Source organism: Talpa europaea, assembly GCF_964194135.1.
Source record: "Talpa europaea genome assembly, chromosome: 5".
Classification (NCBI taxonomy): Eukaryota; Metazoa; Chordata; class Mammalia; order Eulipotyphla; family Talpidae; genus Talpa; species Talpa europaea.
Genome location: NC_140071.1, coordinates 35,209,196 through 35,225,667, shown reverse-complemented (window position 1 = coordinate 35,225,667; position 16,472 = coordinate 35,209,196). Strand labels below are relative to the sequence as shown.

The 16,472-nt window shown below is 38.1% G+C and overlaps 1 protein-coding gene across 2 annotated transcripts in view; it reads right to left on the bottom strand.

The window, feature by feature from the left end:
* Nucleotides 1–3,053: 3,053 nt before the first annotated feature.
* ARB2A (ARB2 cotranscriptional regulator A) overlaps nt 3,054–16,472 on the bottom strand; it is a gene marked incomplete at both ends in the record, with an annotated part of 418,987 nt that continues 405,568 nt past the window's right edge. For both annotated transcript variants that reach the window (XM_084234095.1, XM_084234096.1), the window contains one exon: nt 3,054–3,196. In XM_084234095.1, coding sequence (XP_084090221.1) covers nt 3,054–3,196 — 143 coding nt within the window. The remainder of the gene's footprint in view (nt 3,197–16,472) is intronic.

Sequence of the window (16,472 nt, the reverse complement as noted above, 5' to 3'; positions counted from 1 at the left end):
ATTTGAGATACTAGAACAAATGTCTTTAAAAAAAAATGTGAGCTTTGTGAAAGGTCCACGCCAAATAATGACTCAAATAAGACAGGTTATTACCTTACAGCAACAACAGTTAAGTAGCAATAGGTTTAAAATATTGATGAATGCTGTTTCCATCATTCTTTTTAAGTTTCTGTGTTTATTAACCTTTACATAGATGGTGAGTAAATGAACTTCTGAGCAAAAATAATACGCCAGTGCTTGCTGGGAAAATTGTTTTTATTTTAAAATGGTAAACAGAAATATATAATAGATAGGAAACTCCTGTGTTTCACTTTTTTTTTTCCCTTTGTATAAACAACAACGCAGTCCAGGTCGAAGCACAAGAGGAGAAACTTGAGAAAATAACAATTATTACAAGTAGATTCCCCCCACCCCTTCAAATATGCATGAAAACTTACAATGACTGGCTAGGCATCTTTAGAAAGTTCCAAAGTCAATATCTGATTTTTTAAGTTGTAACGACTCTTTTGAATCTTTGATTTATCGACAACCCTTTGCTTCCCATTTTACTTGCTCTAAGATCTGAGTATATAATTAAAAAAAAACAACAACACACATCCTAACTTACACAACTAAAAAACCTGTCTAAATAAACCAAACAGGGAGATCAGAGCAGAAATATTATTAACACTTGTCGCCTCCAAGCAGGCGGGCTACTAACAACTGCTTGTTGTTACTTCAGGAAAATTGAGGTGAATGATATTATTACGTTTATACCAACAGACCCATAATCAACAGGTTAAAAAATCTTACTTTACAAGGAATCTTATCAGTTACCAGCTGGAGGTCTGGAATGGTTAGCCTAGATCTCTCCAGGTTGCTACAGCTCAGATCCACAAGTAGAAATTACATTTACACAACTTAAGTTTGCAAATAGCTCTCTATAGATAGTTAAACAAGGCCTAAACCAAGGTAGTTTAAAAATATTATAGGCAATTAAACAATGACTTACTCTTGTTATAAAGAAAGGTTTTTATTTTTTAAAAAGAGAAGCGATAAAACTGAAGAGAAGTGATCTGATGTATAAGCTGAGCATATTTACTTTGCTCTAATTTAGCTGCAGAAGCTTCACAAATTTTGTACTGCACAAATGATGATTTAAAAAATTGTAATAAAATCAGGTTTCTGCGAACCTCTTCATGTACTGAAAACACCACTTAAATTATAGTACTTTGAGAAATATATTCCATCCACATCAATTCTCAAATCCTCTCAAAGGAAGGTACCGTTACTTCACACAGTTCGACATTTCTAAAATAGAAAAGACTGCAGACAAACGTGCTTGACATTGTGGGGATAATACAGTTTAAGCTATCCAGGAGCTGAAGAAGATGATGTTTTGATTTTTCTTGAGTTGGTTCTGCTACAGTAACATCAAAAGATGTAGATATGACCACTGAAAAAAGGTCCATTTAATTTGCCATCATTAAAACTATAAGAACTAATTAATGTACTTGTATACCAAACATAGATATGATATTATCAGTTTTAAAACCTGCTGAAATGGGTTAATAATATAAAACATCTATCCATGAGATGGTTATTTGAAGTTATTTTTCTGAGGAGACAGTCTAAGTCATTTTGGATACATATTTCATGTCCTCAAGTAAGGCAGGCATATTAATTGTTGCATACACTTTAAAAAAGGATGAAAAAATATTAAATTCAGATCCTCATCTATCAGAAACAGTATCTTCCCTAGGTAATTAAATTCTTCAAGTAATTAAGACTGATATTGTTTAGATTTAATACTTGAATTTCAAAGTCAGCAAAATCTAACTTATTTTACCTCTTAGAATTCACAGTGTTGACCAGATCTTAGCTGGATAAAACACTCAATTGTTGAAACTGTAGGGCAAATCCTTATAGTGGACGTGGACTACTAAAAACTAAACAAACCATTGAATTGAGAGGAGAAAATCTTTCACATTAGGTCTTCCCCTTGAAAACTAAAAATTTTAGCCCCACTTAGTATTTCAGAAGGAAGAGGCTCGAGCACACAGGTTTATTTTCCTGATGACAAATAAAAACTCTATCTCTAGAGGGTTTAACTCAACATAGATCATTCTAGTTAGGAAGAACAAAAACAAACTTTCTCTTCATGAAGATTTGCAAAGCAAAACGTATGTTATCTAAATCACAGTGCTACTCAATACACATCATGTATTTTAAAAGTAAGTCAATTCTAATGATAAAGTTAGAAATTCCATTGAAAATGGGACCTTTCACACCAACTCTATAAAGATTTGTTCGACATGACGTTCTGCTTCAAACCACCTCTTTTGAAATCACAGACCTGTGTAAAAAAATCTCATATTCAACTGCCAAAGATGGTCAGTGGTTCAGTGGACGCGGCTTTTTTTTAGATTTTTATACAGAGTTTTTCTGCCAGTCACGAAATAAAAACACAGTTAAGGAGAGGCAATCTGCACTCCCTTAACTACAGAGTATTATCATGGCATGTTCTGAATTTAAATTTGGATGGGGGGGTGTCCTTAAAAAAAAAAAAAAGAGGCATAAGATGGCCTCAGGCAAGAATCTACTTAAAATGAAACTCTGGCGTGCAGAATGAAAGTTTGCTTCTGTTCCGAGAAGAGAAATGGACATGATTGGGGGGAGGGGAGGGAGCGGCGGCTGCGCTGCAGCGGGCGGTAGGACCGCGCAGACGCCGCTCGCCCCCGCGCCCGGCGCGGGCTCCGTCAGGGCAATTAGAGCCGAGGGCCGCGCCGGGCAGGGCGCTGTCAGCCGTCATCTGCGCGCTGACGGGCAGCGCGCACCCGGGCTCAGCCCGCGGGAAGCACGACCAGTGAACCCATATTGCTTTGACAGTTGCACTCATCTAGAAATAATGCAAAACGCTATTTAGATGTATATATCACGACCCTGTGCTCTAGGAAGAAAACAATCTAATGAGGGGCTGGGAGTCGGCTCGCCGCCGACGAGCAGTTGGGAGACGTGCGGACGCGTGTTCGAGGCTCCGTGGCTTCCCCTCCCCCGTCTCGCTCGCGCTCCTCTTACAGCTCTTCGTGCTTTATTCTGTGCGAGCGCCGCGTCAGGGCCGGCTTGAGGGAGCTGGTCTTGGCCTCAGAGGCTTCGGTAAAGAATTTGAAAATAGACGGGAAGCTCTTCCAGGAAGTGAGCTCGTGACGGTCGGTACCTGCAGAGAGCACAGAAGCGATTACGAGGTGGCCCTGCTCGGAGGCGGCGCAGGGGGGGGGGCGGTGGGAGGGGGTCGACGCAGCCGGGCCCAGCCAGGCACCGGCGCGTGCCCGAGGTCGGTCCCCGCGCGCGCCCCGCCCCGGGGTCCAGGCTCCCCGGCACACCTGTACCTGCGGCTTCGCTCGGCTCCGGGGCTGGGGCAGGCGGCGTGCGCCAAATCCGCTCTCTGCAGGCGGCGCCCGGGGCGGGGATCCAGCACCCCAGTCCCGCCGCGAGGACTTGGCCTGGACGTTCCCCCCGGGGTCGCCCGAGGCGCGACCAGGCGGCTCCCGGGGCCTCAGCCCCTCCGGGCCAATGGAGGCTCGCGGCGGGAAGGGCCACTCCCTCTCCCGCCTGGAAACCACCCACTTCTGCACACTCCGCAGGCGCGCGCCCATGCGCCCGAGCGCGCGCGCGGGTTGGTTTCCCCTGCGCGCGGAATCGGGCTTTCATCCCCACCCAGAGCACCCTCCTTTCTTCGTTCCCCGAAAGAAAAAAACGACGGGATTTTTCTCCCTCTCCCGGAAGCGCTGCTGTTAGACAGGATGGCCTCAGCGAGGTCACTGGGACCGAATTATACGGGATGCTTAATGAAGGACCAGATTCAAAATTGACGATGCTTGCAGTGTCCCAGCAAAGTACATTTTTACAGATTTCAGCTGACAATTTTAGAAAGACTTCAAAATGTTTCAAAGCCGTGACTACTAAAAGAGCATCTGGTTTGGTCTGGAGGGATTCAATTGAGGGAATGCACGTTTAGTTGTCAATTTATGTATTATTTTATTTTACTAAGCTTCCTTCTGTGGCTTCAATTTTACCCTGAAGTACGATATTTTAAAATCAAACCTACTTTCAATTAACACAAGCAGCAAATACTATTGATGTAGAAATAAGAACCGATGAGGAAATGGGTGTGTTTCTGATTGCTGTGATAGTTGTATCATTTTGCCGGTAGCTTTCTAACGTAAATTTTTAATTAAAAATAAAAATAAGAAGACTCTCCCATAAAAATAATGAGTGACTAGCTTTGAAACAGTTGAAATCTGTTCCTAGATCACTCAATTATGCAGATAGTGCCTGGAAGTCTCTGATTCAGGGCCTCTGTCTGATACTTTAACATTGTTAATGATAATTCTTTCGTCTGTAATAGTAGGTCATTGCTATGGTTACTCTACAATGGTGCAACACTTTGCTTTCCCCTTCAGCTATTCGCTGAGACCTGGTAACCACATTTGTTGCCTAGCAACGGTTTTGTGACAGTATCACAATCTGGGAGTTACAACAATAAGGATGCTATGGCTGCGGTCGGCCAGAGAGCAGAAGGCTACAGTCTGTGCCTGTGACTTAGCGATGGGAATTGGCCCTGCTGGAGAATCCCTCTATAGGTGCCTTCACAAGGATGCTCTCTATCCTCTTCTCTGCAGACTGGTCTTGTGAACCTGCATTTGGAGCTAAGATCCAGTACCTAAGTCACATCCTTGAGAAATATCCTTCAACACTACTGTATTCAGTCTGAAAAATAAGGTCATTTTCTACTTGCTCATTCATTTTGGGCAAAATTCAATGTTATTTAATGGAAAAGAGATGAGTGTAGGTTTATCCTGGCAAATCCTAAAGTGCCTGAGTGGATATGGACAAGTCTTAATAGAATTCCCAGGGAAAAATTATGTATATCTTTGCCTGCATCAAGATGTGTGGAATTCTAAGTTCAGTTCTTTAAAATACATGTAACATCTAGATATTTACTATTATTATTCAAATTTTCAGATTTTTTCAGATAACCATCTTTTAAAAATTCGTTTAAATGTGGAGGCATTTATATTCTCCAGACTCAAGTAAGCATTTCTAGATATGCTGAGACATCCCTACTTCAAATAATATTTTGTGGGTATATCTAGAAGTGGGTGTACCTGGGTTTCTGGATATGTTTATGAAATGCCTATTTTTATAGTACTTGAAATTCTAGTTTTATTTCAATAATGACTAACAATTACACTTATAATGGCCAGATATTTAAAAATCAATTATATTTTTCCTTTTTGAAAGACTATTCTTAGATCATACTACATGGTAAACACCCATCCTCAAACACAATAAGCCAAAAAAAAAAAAGGTGTTAATTGTCTCTTTTAGTTCTCATTTCCCATGCTTCCAGGCTCATTTGGCATTTCCTCCACAGTGATCACACTTACACTTACTAGTGTTACCAAGGCTATGATCAATTTGTAAGCTTTCTCAGGGATCTCTTCTCATAATTCCTCCCACCCCTTGAAAACCAATTCAATCTATGAATCTAGAGGGACCTAAGAGTCAATGGTCTGAAGCAATTTTAACTCCTTTATTTTTCCTTTCCTGGTGACAATCTTTCTGAGGGATGAACAAATTTCCCTGGTGATAAAATCACTACAAAGGCTTTTTTAGTTTTAGCTTATGATGACTCTCTGCTTGATTAATCCTGGGCTGAAAAGACCAAAGTCCCTGAGTTATCTGAGTACCTGCACTGGCTCTCAACATTCACCCTCGCAGTTTTCAAGCACTAATAATGAGAATATGCGCTCAATTAGAGGAAGGAAAATTACTAGGAGTAAAAGTAATAAGCGAGGTGGACAGGAAGCAGAATTTCAGAGAACAGATTGGGAAAGGGTGAGTTCTCCCTAAACTAAGGAGTGATAATCTGAACATTATTTTTTAAATGGATTTCTTTCCTAAACTTTTTTTAAACTTTTTTTATTTTTATATTCCCCATACAATTGCACCCCCCTTATTTTCACCCCAATCCCTCCTTTCCCTGCCCCCCATAGTGTGTACTTCTCTAAACTTTTAAAAGTAGATTTTTAATAATCTTAAAAATAGAATCTGAAAATTAGGTAATTATATGTCCATCAAGGGCTATATATGCATATTTCAAGATCATATTTGGAAATAGTTTTGAAAACAGAGGGCCAAAGTTCAATGATAATATTTACAAATTAGGGCCTCCTGGTGGCGCAAGGGGTTTAGTCTCAGCACTATGAAGCTACAGGCAGCCACTGCAGCATTAGTTCAATCCCTGGCCAGGGAGCAACCCACATGGTGCAGCAGACCTCTGCTGTCTCACCCACTGCTGCCCTCAGCAGTGTATTTCAGTAGATCTGCCTGTTCTGCTCCCCACTTTGTCGTTGGTGAATTCTCCCACATCCCACATCTCTGGCCTATACCCCAGTTCTTATATGCATAAATAAAATCTTTAAAAAGTATTTACAAAATAAGGGACCAGGAAAAAGAATAACTATAAGAAAGAAAAAATCAAAATCAACAAATAACTATAAACCAGAGACACACTATGGGGGGGCGGGGAAAGGAGGGTATGGGGACAAAATAAGGGGGGTGCAATTGTATGGGGAATACTCAAAAAAAGTATTTACAAATTAATATGAATATCTATCCATAACAATGCATAGAGAATGGAAAAATTTGGGGCTGTCTTTCTAGTACTTAAAACACACATCACTTTGTGGGGAAATTATTCCTCAGGACAGAGACACCAGGGCCTTACATTATCTACTCATCAAAGGATATAAAAGAATGTTTAGATGAAGCAAAAAGGTGATCATTTATTGACAAGCTGCAATGATGTGTAGGTAACATGGAGACTGGTCCACTTAGAACTAACCATGTTAATTAAAGGAGATAAACATGGTTTTATAGTTGGGGCCTGATACTTCCTCTACCATTACTTTATCCTTAGTAAAAATGCCCTTTTTTAAATGGGACTGTGCATTTTTCTCTATTTTTCAAGCCTTTATTTTCCTTCTAGAGAGGTTCTCATGATGTAGGAAATAAAAGGTTTTGCACATTAAATACCTGCCATGTTCCCAGGGAATGAGTTTTGTATTCTTTTGGGCTGGCAGACATGTTCTTATTGGATAATTCATTTGGGGAGCAAATTCAGTTTCACAATCTATAAATGCACTTAGTATCAAAATAAAATATAAAGGATCTCAATGATTCATTACAATTACCTTTGCCCAGTCTCAATCAGTGGTTCCTAATGGGGTTGGAGTGGCCTCCTGGGGCATTTGGGAAATCTGTAGTATTATTTTTGGTGGTCAAGCTGCTTGAAAGGAGCTATTGGCATTTTGTGGAGAAGGCCATGTATGGTGCACATCCTGACATTAGAAGGGCAGTCTAGCAGGTGAAAAAATATTTGCAGCCTGCATGGTTTTCAAATGTACTATCACTTACTCAAGTAGCTGAAAAATCTGTTTACAATTGCATGCACCTAGAATTTAGATCTGTTTAACAAATAATCTCAAAGTACATTTTGTATGATTTTAATATACACTGAATTTCCCAGGGATGCATCTGCCTAGTACATTGAAGGGGTTTTGTACTTTATTTGGTTCAGAATATAACCTAAAGTAGTTTACCATATGAGTAAAATCCCATCACTGATGGTATCTGTCCATGGTACTTGAATCACGATAAGTAGCTTGCCTTTGTAGCTGTTTAATTCATGGTGATTCTAGTCATAGGACCAAGTAAGTGTCTGCCCTCTTTATTATGCATTTTCATGTAGATATTCCTGAGTACTTTGAATAGTGATAATCCTTTAATTTTTTATGAGATGCTTTCCTTTTATTCCTTCCATGTGTTAACTTGAACAATATAATTTCTAGATTCATTCATTAATTCATTCATGTATGTATTATATTTTTGAGATAACTGTAGATTCATATGCAGTTTTAAGAAATAACAGAGACCCTATGTCCATTTATAATTTTCCCTAATGGTAACATCTTGTAAAACCATAGCATGATATGACAAACAGGATATTGACAGTGTTACAGTTAGGATACATTTCCACTATAAAAAAAAAAATTCAGTCATGATACCCTTTTATAGTTATACCCAGTTCCCTTTTACCTCTAACCCTTCCTTAAATCCTGTGAACCATAAATCTGTTCTCCATTTCTATAATTTTTTCATTTCAAGAAGGTTATATAAATGGTATACAGTATGTAACCTTTCTGAATTGGCTTTTTTTTTTCATTCAGTTTAATTCTCTAGAGATTTAACAAGGTTGTATGTATCAATAGTTTTTTCCTTTGCATTTTAAAAATATTTATTTATTTATGCATACAAGAACCAGGGTACAGGCCAGAGGTGCAGGGGGTGAGAGGATTCACCAGAGACAGAGTGGGGAACAGAATAGGCAGATTGATTGAAATACACTGCTGAAGGGAGCAGCAGGTGAGTCAGGAGAGGTCTGCTGTGCCATGTGGGCTGCTCCCTAGCCAGGGATCAAAGTTGTGGTGCAGTGGCTGCGGACAGCTTCATAGGTTGCGTCTTAACCCCTTGCACCACTAGGGAGGCCCTCAATAGTTTTTTCTTTAGCAATTTTGTAGTTAGGTAGATTATGTTATCTCTAGAATCTATTTCAGAATAGTAAAAACACCATATAGTATTTGTTATAATAGAAATATTAGAAAATGAAGGGTCAGTTTAAATAACAATAGTTATTTTTTATCATACTAGAGATAAAACTTCCTTATTACCTGAACCGTAAGCTAAACTATCTCTTTTATCCTTATAGAGTAGAAAATACCTTTTCTATTTTCCTTTGTGTTTCTTCCACAAGCACTATTCATCAATGAAATTATTCTTTGTGAAAGAACCAAAAGGCAGGGGGCGGGGATCTTCCAATTAAAACATTGCACAGAAAAATTATCTTTCACCTATCACTTGTTTTTAAAAAAATGAGATATAGTAAATTTCAAAGCAGCAAGGATAGCACAAATAGTCAAAAGCATTAGAAACTTTAAGTATGAAGGATGAGATTATAAATCATGAAATTGAATAGCTAAAATGTGTCATTTATTTTCCCAAAAGACTGTATCTTTAAGAAAAAAGTGATTTGGAATGGAGAAAGAGGGAGGCTACATTTATGTAAAAGCATTTAGAAATTAAACAAAAAATGGCTGGAAATATTGAGAGTTAAATGCTAAAAAGGAATAGGGTAAGACAGATGAAAACATTGTTATATTTTCTGTGTGGTATATTCTCCTTACTTTCTTCCTGTGATGACTGCAGTCCAAGTATTTCTTTTAAGTCTGCCTTGTCACAATCTTATTCACTTGATCTTAGTGCTTAGATTTTTTTTTTTGGGGGGGGGGCGGCTGTGTGTGTGGGGAAACTGCCAGAGTATGCTACTCAGTTAGCAGCCAAAATCCTGATGTTTACTTTGGCAGATAGACTACTCTTGAAGCTGTACCTCATTCTATGTGGTAGATGTCTTAAATTATTTGTAAATATAATTTCTGTAAATAGAATATTTTAAAAAGTACGTTATTTACTCCTTCAGTGAATCTTTTAATAAAGTGAAGAATTCTATGGGGAAAGTAAATGAGCACTCTAAATGATATTACACACAGTCACACCCCCACACCCCCCCCACACCCATATCAGATTTATCACAGACGAGGTTTACTGGTATAATATGATGGGTAGTCTGTGTAAATTCTCACCAAAGATATAATTTAGAAGAATTTCTTGGTCAATCATTCACTATTCTAATTATTACCAGTCACTTTACTTAACATGGTCCTAGATCAAAAGGTCATGCAAAAATTTCAATAATCTATGCATAATTTACATTTTAGGGTCTGGTATAGAATAGGAATATAATTGTTCACAAAGTTACCTTTGAATATGAAAGATCATTTAAAAAAAATCTTTGTTTCAGGAGGGGAAAAAGCTATCATGTGCCTCTACCCTCTCAATGACAACCTGGTCCCAACAAAAGAATTTGTTTTTTAAAGTAAAAGGTAATGAATACATTTTATAAGCCTCCTATGATAAAGGAAGAAAGAAAGAAAAAAACCCTAGAAAGATATGAAACACATTAATATTAACAGCATAAATGTCTGTGATACTTTCAAAATGACAAGGCTTGATTTTAAAAATTGATCTTTAACAAGAAAAAGAAATATGGGCAATTAGGAAGTAATGAAGACCCTGTCAATATAGCTATGTTGATAATAACAGGTAAGGGAATTCTTGAGAAAATCTAATATATAAAAATCAGGAGGTCTATAATATGCATTATTGAGTCCCACAGGGATTAACTAATGAATTTATGAGCTTACCAGCAGTTATTTTTAGAAAGTTATAAAGAATTAGAGAAACACCAGAGCACTGAGAAATAATGTGCCTTCTAAAAAGAAATAAAATATAACTACTAAAATTCATTTTAAAATGAATTCTAGAGTTTCTAAGGAGAACATCATTAAAAAAAAATAAAATTCAAACTTACCAATATTTAGAGACAGGCTAATAGAGACTTTCCAAGTCAGAAGGCAGAAGTGTGAAATTCAGCCACACTGGGGGGCAGTAAATGGAGTGGGGCAGGTGTGCTCACCGAGACTATGGCAGGGAAATGCCAAGTGCGCTCAGAGAACTTGCTGCATTGCCTTGTGAAATTACCAGAAGGGGAGTCATGGGGGCAGGGGTAGGCAGTCAGCTTAAGACCCAAGGAGGTCAATGCCGGGAAGTTAACTTACTCTTGAGGCAGAGTAGAGGGCTTGTAGAAGCTGTGGGTCTCTGACATTGAAACTGGCAGACCTGTCTAATCAACCTTCTCCTAACCAATTAAAAAAAAAAAAGGACCCATTTTTATTGTTTCATTTGTCTATCAAACTGGTATAGAAGTGTTTTCTTTAGTTTTAATTCTTTTTTTTTTAAGATTTATTTTTTTATTTTTATTTATACAAGCACTGGGTACAATCAGAAGCGCGGGAGGGTGAGAGAATTCTCCAGAGCCAGAGCGGGAAGCAGAGCAGGCAGAAGGACTGAAGTGCACTGCTGAGGGGAGCAGCGGGCGGCAGGAGAGGTCTGCGCGCCATGTGGGACCCTCCTGGGGAGCAGCCGGGATTCGAACCAGCGGGCAGCTTCGCAACCCAGCGCTCAACCGCTGCGCCACCGGGGAGGCCCTAGTTTTAATTCTTGTCTCACATACTACTCTCACTGTTGTCACAAGGCCTACTCTGCTGGGATACATTGTTTTCCTTATAAATTTAAGCCCAGGTATTAGCAAAAGCTCCCTTCTTCCGGTTTCCCATTGTCATTTTCAAAAGTAACTACCAGATTGGTGAGAATATAAAACACTAAACGAGTAAATGAAAAGAATCATAACACAGTTATTTCTAAAAGTACAGGTTTCTGATTCTATTGTTCTCAGCATAATCAGTTAGAAGCTTCAGTGGGTATCATTCTAAAATAATTCTAAGTGGGTTGGTGCAACTTTACAGATAACACCTCAAGTTTCCCTTTCTCCCAGTTTCTCTGTTTGGTACCAATGGATAATCCAAACTGGATTGCCAGTCTGGCTAATAACTGTGTGTGTGTGTGTGTGTGTGTGTGTGTATGAGAGGGGGGGCAGGTGAAAGGGTGGAGGGGAGAGGGAAAGAGAGGGGGAGCAAGGGAGAGTAACTGAGTGATATTAGATTGAGAGATAAGGAGGAAAGGGTGAGAGATAATGAACTGCAAAAGACTTTTGTTATTAAACAAAACAAAACAAAGCCATTTACTAGTTCAAATACCTGAATCTTTGTGGTCTTTCTTTTTCTATTAAAAAACTGTATGTTACTCTAAGGGAGATATTCTGTGGGCAGATGGTTGTTTCAGAACTCCTGTGATTAATTAATTTATATATTTATACATGCATTTTTTGTATGCCAGGCACTATGTCTTGGGGCTATGGATGCAGTGGTGAACAAGACATAAAGGATCTGTTCTTGTAGTATATCTGCTAGTGGGGATGAAAGGCAGTAAACAAACCAACAAACATGACAATTTCACAGTTAAAAGCACTATGAAAAAAACACAATAGGCTGATGTGAAGATAATGAGGAGGAAGTAGTAGAAAGAGGAAAGTTAGTTATCAATTTATATTGGATGGAAAAGACTTTTGACCTCAGATAGAGTGGCGAAGAGTCAGCTGAAGAATGCTACAGGTGAAGTTCTAGAAGAATCAATGCAGGGGCTCTGAGGAGGGAAAAAACTTGTCACAGTTGAATTGAAAGGTTGGAGTGATAAGCATGGTGGGTGAAGGGGAAAGTGGTAGAAAGTGATTCAGAGATGGAGACAGCTGCTAAGCCATGTGGGGTCTCACTGGTCATAGTGTAAGGTTTGGATTTTATTCCCAATGCAGTGGTAAACGTGTTTGCCACTTTTAAGCAGAGAGATAGAATCTGACTTGCATTTTAAGAGTACACTGGCTGCTATGTGGGGAATGGATGATGGGGTGTTAGAATGATGGATTTAATCCTTCCTGATTGCATTTGCTGACTCCATCTCTGGATCTTTCTCTAGGGCTCACTCTTCTAAACACTTCAGAGCATAAAATCCACTTACTGTTAGTTCACATAAATAAGTAAATGATACAGTAATAATAATATACAGTAAGAGTTGAAAGCAAGCCTAACTAGTGAATAAAAAAATGCACTTGAATCAGAAGCCACATTTTCCTAACAATTTTGTTCTTGTTACGTATGCTTATATCTGGTTTCTCAGCTCTTAAAAGGCCAGTTATATGTGGTAGGAGGTACTGAAATGGGGAGTATGCTGTCACAGCTTTCCATTTCTGCAGGTAGTCCAGAGGTAACTGCTGGGTTTACTGTCCAGGCAGGCTTTTCCACTCAGTTCTTCACTTTTATGAATGAACACAATATTCTCTTAACTACTCTAGTTCAAAGCCTCTCAGTCATCTTGGATTTTTCTACTTCATTGTTTGTTGCCCCTTTCCAATCAGTTAGCAAATCCTGGCAATTTTACCTCAGTATGATTTTTCCAATCTTTTCTTTTCCATTCCCCCCTCTGTCACTCAAGATTTTATGACCTATTGTTTAGAATCCAGAAATTCCTTCCTAATTTCACCACCTTCAATCTCTCTTCCTCTAGCTTATATCCTGTCAGATGGAAAATTCTAATGTATCATTTGTGCCATATATCTCTTTGTTTAAAAATATCTAACACCCTCACAGAATCTATCAAATTAAGTAGAAATTTGTTAACTTGGTTTAAAGCTCTCCATTTTCTGGCTTCAGCCTTCTTTTCTGGGTGTAGCCCTTAACTTTTTTTCCAACATGTATCCCCTTTCCTGCTAGGTCTAGATCCACTGGCATTTTTTTTTCTTTTTTCTTTTTTAAAGATTTATTCATTTATGCATACAAGAGCTGGGGTACAGGCCAGAGATCCGGGGGATGAGAGGATTCACCAGAGACAGAGTGGGGAACAGAACAGGCAGACTGACTGAAATACACTGCTGAGGGGAGCAGCGGGCGAGACAGGAGAGGTCTGCTGCGCCATGTGGGTTTCTCTCTGGCCGGGGATCAAACTCGTGCTGCAGAGGCTGTGGACTGCTTCATAGTGCAGTGCTTAACCCCTTGCGCCACCAGGGAGGCCCTCAACTGGCATTTCTTAAACCTTTGCAAAATCACAGGCATTGTCCTCCATGATTTTGACGGGTTTGAAGTCCAAGAGAAGAGATCACTATTGTAAAGTTTTTGAAAGCCGGGCTCAGACTTTACTCATCTTCAACACAGATTGGTAAGTATACCTTATGCTGAGTTATATGCTCACTTTAGAGTTCAGAAATAAATTTCTCTAAAATTGGAATATGATGACAGTTGGCTGCTCTGTAACTAAAGTTGAAGGAAATATAATGTTCTCCTTACCCTCTCCAATAAATTTATGAAATCGCCTCAGGTGATCCATTAACCATTGGCAATTAATTGATGAAACACTGACAAATACTCAAAGTATCATCCAATTCGCTTTACCTAAAATCTTGTGCTTTCTAGTAAGTACAATTCACTAGCATCAAAAGGAGAGTGTCAGAACTAAGAGCTCTCATAGAGTCAGACTGTGTTCAAGAGCTTGTATTCTGAGCTTGTATTCCCAAGATGTAGTTGGCCTAAATTTAGATGCAGACAGAAACATATCAAATATAAATTAGTAAAGATGTAGAAAAGACCCTAAATAAAACTTAGTCCAACAGTTTCATTTCACAGTGAAAACACAAAAGTCCAGAGAGGTGGTGATAGGTCAAAGTCACACAGATAGCCTTAGTATAGTCAATATTTACAAACTGGTTAAGAATTGAAATAGTCAAAATTACCAAGAGATGAATGTCGTCTAATTGCTTTAAGATCCAGTTCAGTATTTATTTCTTTTATTAAGGCTTATTTGATTAACATTAACCTTACTCCATACCAACTACTTCTTCTCTCCATGTTTTAGTAGTATTTTGTATATAGTGTATACTGTCTTATTACATACTTGCTTTGCTTCAGTAGTCATTTCATATAAGAAAAACACCTTGCTTTATCTACAATTCCTTTGGGGGGAGGGATAATGCCACAAAACTTTTTGTTCTAGCAATCATAGTTTAAGAGATCATACTACCACCTAATTAGGATTAATAGATGTTTATAAACAATGGTTTCAAACAGAATTTGCCAGAAAAGTTATTCTTATTGTTATTAAATATACAATAATAAAACAGAATCACAGAAATTTTCTACAGTTTTTGCACTATTTTGATGATGATTCTCATTTATTTTGAAATTAAGGAAACAGAATCACACAGAAGATCATGACAATAAAAACTTGTTAATTTACAAAGCTAAGTGCTACTGGTATTCTGAATACATAAATGAATCATTGTGTGAACTTTTGTCTCTACGGATCATTCCATACTGCTTGTCAGAGTTTTAAAAGCACAGATTTTTGTTCTGCAGCAAATGGGAGAAAGGAAGCAGGTGCTAAACTAGCCATAATAGAGGGACACAGTCACTTAATAATTTGGAATTATATTAAAGTTGATAGGCTGATTGGGAGAAGTGATATATAACACTATAAAATAACATTATAAAAAGACACTTCTCCAAAGAGGAAATGCAGATGGCCAACAGGTATATAAAAAAATGTTCAACGTCCCTCATAATCAGGGAAATGCACATCAAAACCACAATGAGATACCACCTTACACTAGTGAGAATGGCATATATTTAAAAAAACTAGCAACAACAAATGTTGGCAAGGATGTGGTGAAAAAAGGAACTCTCCTACACTGTGCTGGTGGGGATGCAAGCTGGTCTAACCACTGTGGAAACCTTTGTGGAGGTTCCTCAGACTACTAAAAATGGAGCTACCATATGACCTAGCAATTCCACTCTTAGGGATCTACCCAAAGGATACCTGCCTTAAATTCAAAAGGATACCTGCACCCCTATGTCTGTTGCAGCACTATTTATAATATATGAAACCTAGAAACCCAAATGCCCAAAAATAGATGACTGTATGAAAAATATGTGGTATACTATTCAGCAATCAAAAAAAAACTAATGCCATCTGCAGCAACATGGATGGAACTAGAAGGAATTATGCTCAGTGAAATAAGTCAGAAGGAAAAAGAAAAATATTGGATGGTTTCACTTGTAGGAGGAATATAGTGGGACCAAATAAGGGATCAGGGAAAAAATAATAATGATAAAAAACAAAACAAAAATAAACAGGCAACTATAAATCAGAGACATTCTTCAGGGGAGAAGGAAGAAGAGGGGTTAAAACAAGGTGGGAAGAGCACAAGGGACTATGGTGATGGTGCACGGGTGAATTGCTGGTGGGACTTCTCAGGAGATTACACCCGAGAATAGAAAGCAAGCATTTTACAAAAATGAACAATGATGTAAAATATATATAAATAAATTATATATTAAAAAAAACAAGTGGGGGTAGTCTTGGGGCCTCCAAAAATTTCTATGTAAAAATAATCTTGCTGGGACCTTGAAAGGAACTATGTTAAACTTGAAAATCATTTTGCAGACAACTGACATCTTTACTACGTGCAGTGACTGAATCTATGAACATGATATATTTCTTAGCTTTATTGTTTTTAGTACTGCATGTTTGTTGATGTTACTATAAAGGGGGAGAACTGATATATTTATATTACTCAGTTGTTGCTACACAGAAATACAATGATTTTTGTATAATGATTTTATAACCTGCAACCTTACTAAATTATCATTTTTATCCTAAAGGTTTATCTATATACTTTGATTTTTTTACACTAACCATCAGATCACATTGAATAATTTCAGTTTTTTTATCTAATTCTTACTCCTTTTATTTCTTCCATTCATAAATTTTAAAAAACCTTTTAACTATAAACAAAAGAGCCTCAAATGAAT